Raw genomic sequence first — 12,673 nt, 5'->3', positions numbered from 1 at the left:
ATGGAATTAACCTTCATTTCCCCTCCAAGTAAGAAACAGCTTCTCTCTCTCCTTTGCCATCATCCATCTTATTTTCACTGCCTTCCTTTTTGGTCCTTTCCCTTCCCCTCCCTAAACCAAAACTATTCTTCTCTGTTTCATCTTAATCTGCCTTCCCATTGTCTTTAAAATGTCACTTTGTGAAAATGTTTACTGTTAGGCTAATTATTTGTGATACTGGTTTGGTGTTGAATTGAGAGTTGTTTGTTCAATCATAAAGATTATATTCCTCATCATAACAGTTTGCCCAGCAGAGGTGTTAAACATCTACTTACATTACAGAAACACTTGACATATTGTTTCTACAGGGCCATTTCTGCAATATTAGTTAACCCATTTCTGCTTTGACTTTGCTTTGGACTATTATCCACTTAAACTCTATATTCGTAGTTTACCGGAATCCCCAAATGGAGCTATACTATTAATAGGCTCCCTCCTTTTTTCCCTCTACACCAGTGGTTCTCAAAGTGGGGACCAAGGACCCTCAGGGTTCCTTGAGGGAGTTCGAAATGGACCCTAACAGGTCTGTAACTATGAGAGGGCCCATTTAGCTCCATTATTACACTCTCAGAGTTTTGGGGGTCCTTGAAATTTAAAAAGTTTGGGAACCACTGCTTTACACTAAATACCGTATATCTTTGCAGAAAATAGCTGATCTACAAGCTCTAGGTCTAGAAGATCTACAAGTTGCGAGCTAGTGAGCTACTATTTTTCTCAACCCCCACTCACTCCTCCCTCTCCCCCTTCATCCCTCTCTCTGGCTGGGTTCCAGGGCTCTACTCTGCTCCTCCATACCAGAGCCTTGCATCCTCCAGCCCCTTCCCAGTGGACTGGGTCTTTTCAGACACAGGGACACTTGGACACCCCTCTCCGCTGGCTGAATGGATATTGTGTTGGTGTTCTATGGTTGCTAGGAGAGTCTGCCTTAGGCTTCAATGTGGTGACAAGGCCCTTACTGTCTTAGTTCCCCCCCCCCCTTCCACCACCACCACCACCACCACCACCACCACCACTAGCAAAGGGTGTGTGGGGGATATTGAGGTGTGAGGTGAATGCTGCTCACTGCATGGGAATGTGTGTGTGTGTGTGTGTGTGTGTGTGTGTGTGTGTGTGTGTGTGTGTGTGTGTGTGTGTGTGTGTGTGTGTGTGTGTGTGTGTGTGTGTGTGTGTGTGTGTGTGTGTGTGTGTGTGTGTGTGTGTGTGTGTGTGTGTGTGTGTGTGTGTGTGTGTGCGCGCGCGCGCACGCACGCACACATGCATGCACACATGTGTGTGCATGGATCCATGCATGTGTGTGTGTGTGTGTGTGTGTGTGTGTGTGTGTGTGTGTGTGTGGGGTGGGCGTGTGTATCTGAGGGTGTTGGATTTGATTTAATGAATGATCTCTTTCTCCTAAATTGGCTTCTGTTGTCCATGTGTTGGAACAGGGAGTTCCACTCTTCTGTCCCGGCTCAAGCTTCATGCCAGCATATTGATATAGTGTAGTGAGTGACCTTGAGGAAACATCCTTCTACATAGACTCTTCTTGACTTACGTTAACATACAACACCAGGACGATAATCACTAAAATGTACCAAATGATGTGAAATGTTCCAAATCCTGTGAAATCAACTCTAAATGGCATTTCAATCTCTCTTCCAGCCCTGACACACATTACTCTACAGAAACTTTACTCTGTGTTAATCTATATGCTTTGACTTCCTGTGGTGGGACTTTATGGTTAGGTTTAGGATGTAATGTTGAAAAGGATGAGGCCGCACAACTCTTAGCCACGATGCAGAAAGTTTAATGAAATGAAACCAACGTTTCAACAAATACAGTCTTCCTCAGGGTTTGAGGGATGTACGCATGTACATCCATGCATGTACTATTCCATGTAACTTGTACAACATGGATAGTATGCATATATCATATATGCATACAGTATAATACATTATACTGTATATGCACATACTGTATACATGCATCTACAAAGTAAAATCCTCTGTGTTATTTAATCAATCTGTAACTCGGAGAGGGTATAATTGTAATGTGTGCACCCTCAGAGTTAAATTAACAGATTTGGCTTTTACAGTATCTGTCCCTTTTGCAACATACCACAGAACAGAGTTGGTTAAGCTTTATTTGTCCTATGGCACCTATAACCCCCTCTGACCTGGCTTTGAAATATATTGAGGCCTTTCTAAGCAGTATTAGCAACAGCTCAGCTGGGTCACGTAAGAAGTCATAAGCAGCAAAGCCTGTGCTAATAACTATAGAGTTGAGTTTGAAATGAGCTTAGTTGGAATTAATGTCTGTAAGATATACTGTAAGTCTATACTTTCAATGATGCTGTCATTGAGTACTGAATACAGACATTAAGGGATATCATCCTACTGTATGATTCCTCACTTCACAATAATTTGTTCTGTCGTGAAATAGGTCAAATATTATAATGAAATGTATTGAATTTGGCTCGGAACATTTTGTTTCTGTGTGATATTATGTCTGTACAATTAGAATTTAGTTATATATATATTGTAGAGAAGAAGGATTGGTTCGACACCTTCTAGTATAAACCATGGACACTGCAACAAGACAATTTTACAAGAGTAAAAGTCTTGCAAACTGCAATGGGATTGGGGAAATTACAATGTTATTGCACCTACTGGCCAGAGCAGGCAGGCTGGAGCTTTGGTTGGCAGGCTGGCAGAGAAAATCAGCCTGATCAACATATCAACTACAGCCATACGGATACATACATTGAGAATATAAATGCACATTTTAAAATGGCTGGAGAGAGACAGAGAGAGAGATTCATCTATAGAACTATACAGTAGGTTTGACATTACGCCTGCATGTGTATGCTGATTGTACCTGAATATAAGTCTTGTAATGTACTGTATGTGTCTCCATTATAATGTCGTTTTGTCTATTATTACTATTCATTACTACAGTTATTTGTCCGATACCTCCATGCAAAACTTAAAGGTGAAAGGTACAAAGGGCAGTCTGACATCTAGTGGACATGAGTGAAATGACACATTTGCATCCACCATGTTACCACGCTTCTTGAGGGGGCTCTTAATAACTCAACTCTGCTAGGCTGTTGGGTCACTTCATGTCAAGCACTCTGCTTAATTACTGACCAAGCAACTCCTCAGCAAGCCCTGGCACCACAGTTGGTTGTGTGGTGGACAAAGTATTCACCCCCAGTACTTGAGTCAAAGTATAGATACTCCTGGTCAAATATTACTCAATTACGAGTGAAAGTACGTAGTATTCAAGAGTACAAATTACAAAGTACATTTTGTTTTTAATATCAATGCAATATCCATTGCTGTATTGACATTTTGACATTTTCCAAAGAAAATTCAAAGATTTTCCAGAGCTCTTTATTCTACAAAGATTGGAAATGGTTGTAACTAAAATAGTTCTGTACGGCATGGCCTTGCATAACATGGTTCTGTCCATTTGCAAAGAATCAAACAGGTGAAATATTGTTATTCTGACTAACCTCCAGACATACTGTACTTCTCTTTGTACTGAACTTCTTCTGAACTTGGGAGACTTCAATATTTCACTGTCAATTCCACCCACCCTGTAAGCAAATTCAATAAGCTCAACAAAAGCCATGCAGTAACATAATACAATAACCAAATATTTGCTACTTCATTGCCACATGGCATGCATTCTTTGTCTGACACAGAGCACACTTCATAACAGTACAGGACAGGTTTCCAAGGATATGTTTCAATGAAAAAGGAAAATCAATGCAAACTTTAGCTGTTGTTGAAATGAGTTGTTCAAAACATAAACTACTTCTTTATGTTTACTTTAGGTGCAGATTCAGTTGTTATCTCATATGCCAAGGTTTATATTATAGATATACTGTGGACATCTATATTCTTGTATGACATATCTGAGGTCTGCGTGTATATTTTATTTATTTGTACTAGTTTCGGCCGGGGGGTTGTCAAATCTCTCTTGTATTGTGTTAGCCATGTCTGAGATTTCAGCTGTATATTGCACTTGTTAGGGTCTGACAGGTGGGCCCAAGTGCAGAACCCCAGAAGCAGGCAGGCAGACAGACAGACAGACAGACAGGCAAGCTGGTGGGCAGATACAGATTAAAACTGTACGTGAGCTAAACAGATAGGTTGTTAATTAGCTGATTAACTGAGAAGCTATTGAGTCACAGTTATAATGCAAGTAAGCTGGATATATTCACAAGAGTCTACAAACTAACAAGGTTCTACAAGTGTGTCCTTAAAATCTTTTATCCTAAATAGCCTTGAGGCTATGCCATGCTTGCGTCACACACCCCTGCGATGAGGTCGCGCAAGGAAACCTGTGTCTCCAACACAAGATGTTATCTGGCTGCCTGGTGGTAAACAGGGGTCACCCAAGCACACACTAGCTGAGTAATACATTGTAATAGATCTGTATGGCCTTGTGGCTCAGACAGTTAGCATACAGTAAATACCACACAGACATGAGGCTAATCGACATCCTGGGACCTGCTGCAGTGCCGGCCCAAGGTTTCTGGGGGCCCTAAAAACCACACACTGTCACGTCAACAATGCTTTTTGAAATAGGGATTGTTTCAAGGGATAGTTCACCCCCAAAATGACTTTTTTTCTATCGATTAGTCAACCCATGGATATGTTTTTGTTTTTGTCGCATTCCTAAGCCAATAATTTGATGACCGGCAGCGGTTCCGGTAGGAGACACAAAGAGTCTCCTTTGTGTCTCCTACCGGAAACGCTGCCTACCGGTCCGCTGGTGATCAAATTATTGGCTTAGGAATGCGACAAAAACAAAAAAAAATCCATGAATTCAAGTCTCCATGGGTTGAATAATCGATAGGATTTTTTTTTTTTTTTTTTGTGAACTATCCCTTTAAATGAGTTTCAGCGACATCCACTTGATTTCTATATACAGTATAATGTCACAAATGCACTGGTGCAGAAAAATACAAGCTTGATTGAATTTCATGGCATTTACATTAGATGCCTGGGGATGTTGAGTTACGCTGACTAACTGTTATTTTGCAAATAATAGTTTCAACTCTTTCTGCTGTAATCTCAACAATGTGGCACCCAGACCAGACCAAGACAGTTACTTTGTTACTCCTAGGTAACATTTGACCTTGTCTGTGGTGGCTACAATCATATGAAGCCACATTCCAGTTCCTGACCTGTCACCTCATGACAACAACACATACCACGGTTTATAAATGGCTTCCCTTCTTCTGAAATAGAAATGGTATTTTAATCATTTGCGAAGCAAAGGTTAGTCAACAGAACTCAACATCCCCAGGCTGATCTAATGCAAATGTCATGAAATTCAATAAAGCTTGGATTTAATAGGAATGGCATCGCTTATTCTGAAATAGAAATCATCTCTTAAAAATACTTATAATCATGCCATTTAATTACACTGGGATCTATTTCACAGTTTTGTCCTACATGGTCATGGTTAGAAGGTTTATTGAGTGTAAATTAATTATTTGACATAGAAGCCAATCAAGCCATACATTATACTATATGGCATATATAACATCGCTAGGAACTGTTCATGCACATTCATAGCAGATAGCTTTAACTGGATTCTCTCTTGATCACACGTAATCTTTTCATGACATTGCTCTGCAATGAATTCATTTCAAAAGAGAGAATCTGTTATCGCTGCACCGTCACGTCACAAACTGCCTGCTATAAAATACAGGTGTAGAACACATTTGTCCAGCATTGGATCCGCACAGCGCACACACATAGTGTGAAACAGTAAAATCCTCAACGATAATGTAGCCATTTGTAACACAGATACAAATGTGGCTACATTTTATGCTCTCAGAGTTCAAATACTACTCAGAATTATACTGTGTGATCTCAGTTTCTGAATTATTCATGTTTTGTACCACTGACCACAAGTATCTGTCTGCCTCCATGGTTCCTGGTTCTGAATTCCTCCTGTTTAATGGATTATTACAGACGAATGGAGGGCAAGATGTGTCTGAGGTGCTTTCTTCCTTTTACTGAACCCTGTATGGAAACACATCTCAATTCATCTTAACCACTTTAACTCCTGTAGTCTTATAGAACCGGAATTGAGTTACAACTTTTCATTGACCACTTTATCCGTCAACACCAAATCTCTTTGCCAAAAATAGCCGATTCTCTCACACACACACGCACACACACACACACACACACACACACACACACACACACACACACACACACACACACACACACACAAAATTCCCAAACACTCCAACATACCCACACATAAGGAGCCCATTCTTTTAGACCGTTGATTTTTGATGTATGTTGTTGAATGAACTATTTATCAAATGGTTGGGTTAAGCTTCAGGTTTAATCTTTAACTTCTTTAAGAGGAACATTTTCCACTTCACGCTCTGCTGATCATTGCTTTTCAATGCAAAATGTCCACATAGTTAATGTGTACTCTATGATTGGGATAAACTATATGTTTCACATACTGTACGCTGAATGAACTTCTTGAAGCAAGGGGAGATATGAACTATATCTACTGCCTATTCTTCACCACACACACAGACAGGCAGGCAGGCAGGCAGGCAGGCAGGCAGGCAGGCAGGCAGGCAGGCAGGCAGGCAGGCAGGCAGGCAGGCAGGCAGGCAGGCAGGCAGACAGACAGACAGACAGACAGACAGACACATAGGCACATACACAAGTGCTCATTCACAGTATTACTGTCAAAGTATTAATTTTAAAACCACTTTTTCAATTTACCTGCTGGCCGAACCTAACCTTAACCTACACCTAACCTAACCCTGACGCGCACGCACGTACACATGCTGTGCACGCGCACACACACACACACACACACACACACACACACACACACACACACACACACACACACACACACACACACACACACACACACACACACACACACACACACACACACACACACACACACACACACACACACACACACACACACACACACACACACACACACATTCTTTCATTTGTAGGGAAATTTCCTTACAAACTTCTTTCATTTGCAGGCAAATTTCCTTACAACTGAACTGACTAGGGGGACCACACACACACACACACACACACACACACACACACACACACACACACACACACACACACACACACACACACACACACACACTCTTTCATTTGTAGGGAAATTTCCTTTAACTCCCTTTTCTCTGCCTTTGGTATTCTTTTTAATATGTTGCATTTAGGTTTCCCAGCGCATGAAAATGTCCTCTACTTTGACTTCACTTGTGTACAGTATGTCCAGCACAGTATGTCCAGCACAGTGCACACCTTGCTGTTGTCTTATCGTCGTTGTCAGGCGGAAATATTTTCCATATCTCCATATTTCAACATTTTCTGTTAATTTCGTAAATTACTTTACTTTTTGAGTTTGTGAGCTTGAAGATCTGCCTCTTTTTTTTTTACATTTTGAAAGTGCAGAAAAAGGGATTTGTTTTGGTCACTCAGACCTTCATCAGGTATGTACGGGATTCCCTTTGTTCTGCTCTTCGAGTTAATTACTCCGACGCACCTGTCCGTCTCCGTAGGTGTGCAAAAGGAGTTTTTCTTCTTCGACATTTTGAAAGTGGTTACGTCTGGGGTTTATAATTACTAGAGCACCGCCGATCCGACCGCTATGTCAGTCCTTGTCCCTTTTATGCCCATATATGGAGATCCCTGATGTCATCAGTATATGCTCATATATAGGCATGTGACAGGGTTATGTCTGGGTCATAGTGATGGGCCGCCCGCCCGTCGGCCTGCCGTCCCATTAGCCAATTTGAATATAGGATTTAAACAATGAAAAGTATTAACAATTAAATAATATAAAACTAATTGTACTGTAAGTTCTACATTGGATTCATTGGAACACAGGATATTTTTTTCCATTTCCTCAAAAGTAACATCTTTTGATATACAAGGTTTCCCCCAGACAGCGATGTTATGTAGGATAGTTTGTTTACTCTGCTGGTATCTGGGCTGTCTCTGTGCTAAATCCATCTTGTGCCAAAGACCCACTGAGGTAGATTAAGACAATCAGAGAAAATCCCTGCCCTAAATTAACCAACAGACTAAAAATACTCCAACTGTAGAATCAAGTGTTCTAAGTGAAATATATATAAGGGTCTGATGACAAAATGAAGATAGTACGTAGATGATACGTACATTTTGACAAATCTAAACAGACATGACCAGCAGAGTGAGACTGGCAAAGACCACCAAATCATAAGGGTCAGGAATTGGTCACATGTTCTGCCTTCAAGTTGCCAAATGAGCTGTGTTGCCTTACATAACCACAGAAATTGTTCTGAAAATAAAACGTGTTGCTCTTCATTCACAGACTCTGCCTCCCTCTCTGAGGGCAGAGTGCTGCAGTTCACTGCCAAGTTACATTCAGACAGTGATATCAGTTGAACTGTAATGCCCATTAATGGTGTAGTGGATGAGGCGCTGAGTTCTGACCCGCCACACACAGCTGTCCTGGGATAGAAATATACCAGTATCCTTCTGCTTTCTGTCTCAATAAAAGATAAATGCAACCCCAAGTGAACTTATCCTTCGCCATCCAAAATAACTATGAATTATGGATTGGTCAGAGAGATCTGGGCTTTGTTGCTAGGGTTGTTGTAGATTTGTACTTGCTTGATGAATACAGGTCCAGACAACTGTTGCTTTTTGCTGTCCGTGAAATCTGAGGTTTGAAGTGCATTGTCCGTCCCTAAGGACATAGAAAGGTACACGATTTTGAACCCTACAAACTTGGACACTGTCGACAGGTTTGAACCCTATACAAACTTGCGCCGCACAGTTGTCTTCTCCAGAAGTCTGACAGCGTCTCTGCGCAATAGAAAGGCAGTGTTGTTGTGATCTCTGGGGTTGGTACAAGGACTGTGAAGTCCAAACCGGGCATCCAAACAGTGCCTGCCAAGCAATGCCTGGAAGCTGGCAGAGGGTAATGAAATTACAGCTCAGTCAGGCACAGTGACATTTACAACGAATGAAAGCCCAGAGCTGCTCTTTCCCCATTCTGTCTCTCACTCTGTCCCTCATCTTTGTGGTGGAAATTCTCTCCAAACTCAATTGCCAGTCCAAGTCAATAAGCAGAATGTCAAATTCAAAGATACCTGGCTCTGTATCAGAAATGAATACAGTATGCTGATATGGTAGTTGATTTAAAATGTTGATTTAACCATGACCACTTTTTTTTTTAATGATAACAAAAATAAAGGAAGAAATACCTGCACACTGATAATTAAGCTAACAATATTTAATCATGATTTTAATTATTGTAACATGCAAACTGGGACTGTATAGGTGCTCTTCCAGAATTCCATATAGGAATAATAATGACGTGTTTTGGAACAATGTGTATCCAGATCATGCGTCTGTGATTGATAAACGTACTGATGTACTTGTGATTGGTAAATGTACTGCTCATTGAGGGTATTGTTGAAGCAAAGGGCTGTTTGCTTGCAGATTACGAGATGTGTACCCACTTTTCATTGTGACAATGACACATGACTGTTCAAATAAAGTTGGACTGCACTGCACTTTATCTATTCCCACCCCACATGAACGATATCAACCTTTGTTCAACAAATTGTGAAACCTTCACGAATCTACTTTAGTGACACCGTTCCCTTCTTGACTTCAGTGCTCATATTGCACATACAGTATATGTTGTCTGAGTTGTGTTTCAGTGTCAGCTATTGTAACAGTTGATTTGTGTGTGATATTTATCCCTACACTTGCTCTTGCCCAGAGCATCTGACAAGAGGAACAATGACAAAACAAGTTTCTCATCCTATACACAGTAAAATCCCCAGTGTTATTGGCATTTGTAACTCTTGAGAGTGTACAATGTAACCAAATGAACTGGTAAGGGTCCATTTGGTTACATTTGTACAGTGTTTGATTACACATAATACAGTCTTACAACATTCAGGATTTTACAGTATAGGCCCCCGGTGGTAATCATCATTATTACAACAACCAAAAGTCAAGAGTACAGGGTCTTAACAGTTACCCAAAGTGATAAGAAATAAGTTACAAATTAGAAAGAGAGTTGGGGTCCCTGATGGCTCAGTTAGTGCTCAGACCATAATGCTCCTTGTGAACATGAAGACCTGAGTTTGAATCTGAACGCTGTCTTGTCTTGCATGTCTCTCCTCTCTCTCTGCACTTGGTTTCTTCCCTATCTGAAGTAAAGCATAAACCAGCCAAAAATAATAATAATAAAGAAAGAAGAGAGTTTGTTTTCTGCCACATGTTTTCAGTGAGCAACGTAGTCGTATGACTAGTTTAATTATGAATTGGGTGTTAGGAGAGGTTATATGAGGGGTGATGTAGGCACCCCATAATACTACTGTTGCATAGCTGAGCTACACACTGTCAGCTGTCATCTGTATGTATACACAACACCATGGCAATGCAACACATGCTCCGATCCACACGCCCACGTACTGTAACAGGTGTGTCCCGCCCCATAGCTTGAATATTTGTGAATGCACAATATGCTCTTATGCCGCAAGTTCCACTCATACAGTAAACATCCAGAGAATGTATGGACTTATATCCCCTGGTCTTATGTGTGCCTTGGTTTTCATTGTGGAGATTTAGATGGAGAATATGTACATTGTGATGAAGTGTAAAGTTTGACCATGTTTAGTGGAAACAAAGCCACTATCACTATCAGGTCTCTATAATATATGGGTATACCAACAGCGAAATACTCACATTCACATTGACAATGAATCAGCTTTCAACAACAAATGTGTACTTGGAATCTTTCACGTGTACGTTTCAAAATATTGATACATACCCGTACATAGTATACTGTATATTTGAAATAATATTTTGAGCCTTTGGAATATATTTCTCATAAATATTGTGTAAATGTTGAAATAATATATTTCCTCTGTGGGTTGAATCATTCACAGATACTCGTAGCTCAGATGCAATAATTTATTAAGACGTTAAAGAAAAATCACACCCTGTGTGAAGAGAGTGGTGCCTTTGATGAGCCCAGTATTGATGTTGTCATCAATGTTTGTTTATTGGACATACATACGGACGGACACACAGACAAAGTCAGATATAGGAGTGGTTGGCACCACTCAAAAATCACACCCTGTGTGAAGAGAGTGGTGCCTTTGATGAGCCCCGTATTGATGTTGTCATCAATGTTTGTTTATTGGACATACATACATACGGACGAACACACAGACAAAGTCAGATATAGGAGTGGTTGGCACCACTCAAAAAACAATGTTTTATCAGCTAAGCTGCCTTCATCAGGCGGCTTAGTCTTTCTTTAATGTATTAATAAATTACTGCTGCAGAGCAATGATTGTGTGGCTACTTTAATGTATTTTATGCTTGCTTTCATTACCCAGCACGTCATCTCTACATGATGTGTGTGTTTCATCTACAGTTGTTCAGCTTACAGTATGTACAGTATACTCCCACTGTGGTGAAGATCATATACAGGCCCAAATTGGTGTTGATGAAAATAACTCGAAGCTAAATACCTAAGCCGAGTAAGAAGTAATCTACCGCAAAATGTTGTCCTAAGTTCCGTTTCTCTCAAACGCTACATTTCTCTCAAATGTTACATTTAAGCCCTTTAAGAAAAAATAATCTCCATACTTAAACAGTAAACAGCAATACCTTTTTTCCATAAGACGCTCCCATTGTTTGTGATTGTGTGTCCACAAGAAACAATGCAGTAAACAACCACTGCAAGTTTCTGCAAGGGTCTCCACTTCTTTGCCTTTGTTGCTTAGGGTCTGTTCTTGTCTGTCCCTGCAGCGTTCTCCTGTGTAGGGACAGACAGACAGACAGACAGACAGACAGACAGACAGACAGAGAGTCCAGTGACAGTAGTGTCCTCAGCCTGGCTCTCACCCTGTCTGGCTCTCTGACAACTGACTGGGATCAGTTAGGTTGTCTACTAAAAAAGGTGAGTCGAAAACAAAAATGGATCTTCAAAAGATAGAAATTCCAACATTGTCAGCTCCACAGTGGGACTAAAAATAGGTCCAAGGTAATGAAAAGGCCATTCTTGATTATGAGGCAGCCTGGCTGTGCAAAGAGAGGCAGAGTGTGGTGGAGGGCTGTAGACTGCCCATGTGTGTATGTGTGTGTGTCAGTGAGTGTGCAAAGTGCCTATCTGTGCAGAGCTGGAAGGGCAGACCCTTCTCAGCCACCTGTGACTCCCTACTCTTAACTTGAGGAGTTAAGGATAACAGCCCCAGATTATGCTAATTGGCAGTGACAAGGCAACAAGAGCAAAGGGAGAGAGAGAGCAGCCAGGGCCATAGATTGTGATAGTGCCACTGTGCCACTAATCGTCTAGGATTATGTCAGTGGTATGGTATACTGTTTCCCTCTTAAGGTGTAGAAAAATGTACTGTGAAACTACTTTGAAATATCTTTCACATTGAAAGACCATAACACCCGCCTTGAGAAATTGCAATTCCATCTTAAAATAGCCTAATATCTTTAAGCCACTGTAACGTGTCTGCACCAAAGGCGCGGCGTGTTTTTGCAGCTGGCTGCGGTAAATCCATTCAGCAGTAACACACTGTATTACCAAATAAAAA

At 40.9% G+C, this 12,673-nt stretch overlaps 1 protein-coding gene across 1 annotated transcript in view; it reads right to left on the bottom strand.

The window, feature by feature from the left end:
• The window catches only part of LOC311049088 (protein FAM107B), a 37,627-nt gene extending 25,366 nt beyond the window's left edge, over positions 1-12,261 (bottom strand). Inside the window, exon 1 of the mRNA XM_084062545.1 lies at positions 11,739-12,261. Within this exon, the coding sequence (XP_083918671.1) occupies positions 11,739-11,762 (24 nt within the window). The 5' untranslated portion in view covers positions 11,763-12,261. The remainder of the gene's footprint in view (positions 1-11,738) is intronic.
• Between the last annotated feature and the right edge of the window lie 412 nt (positions 12,262-12,673).

Source organism: Gymnoscopelus microlampas (assembly GCF_963454915.1).
Source record: "Gymnoscopelus microlampas genome assembly, chromosome: 7".
Classification (NCBI taxonomy): Eukaryota; Metazoa; Chordata; class Actinopteri; order Myctophiformes; family Myctophidae; genus Gymnoscopelus; species Gymnoscopelus microlampas.
This window is presented reverse-complemented; position numbering and strand designations above follow the sequence as displayed.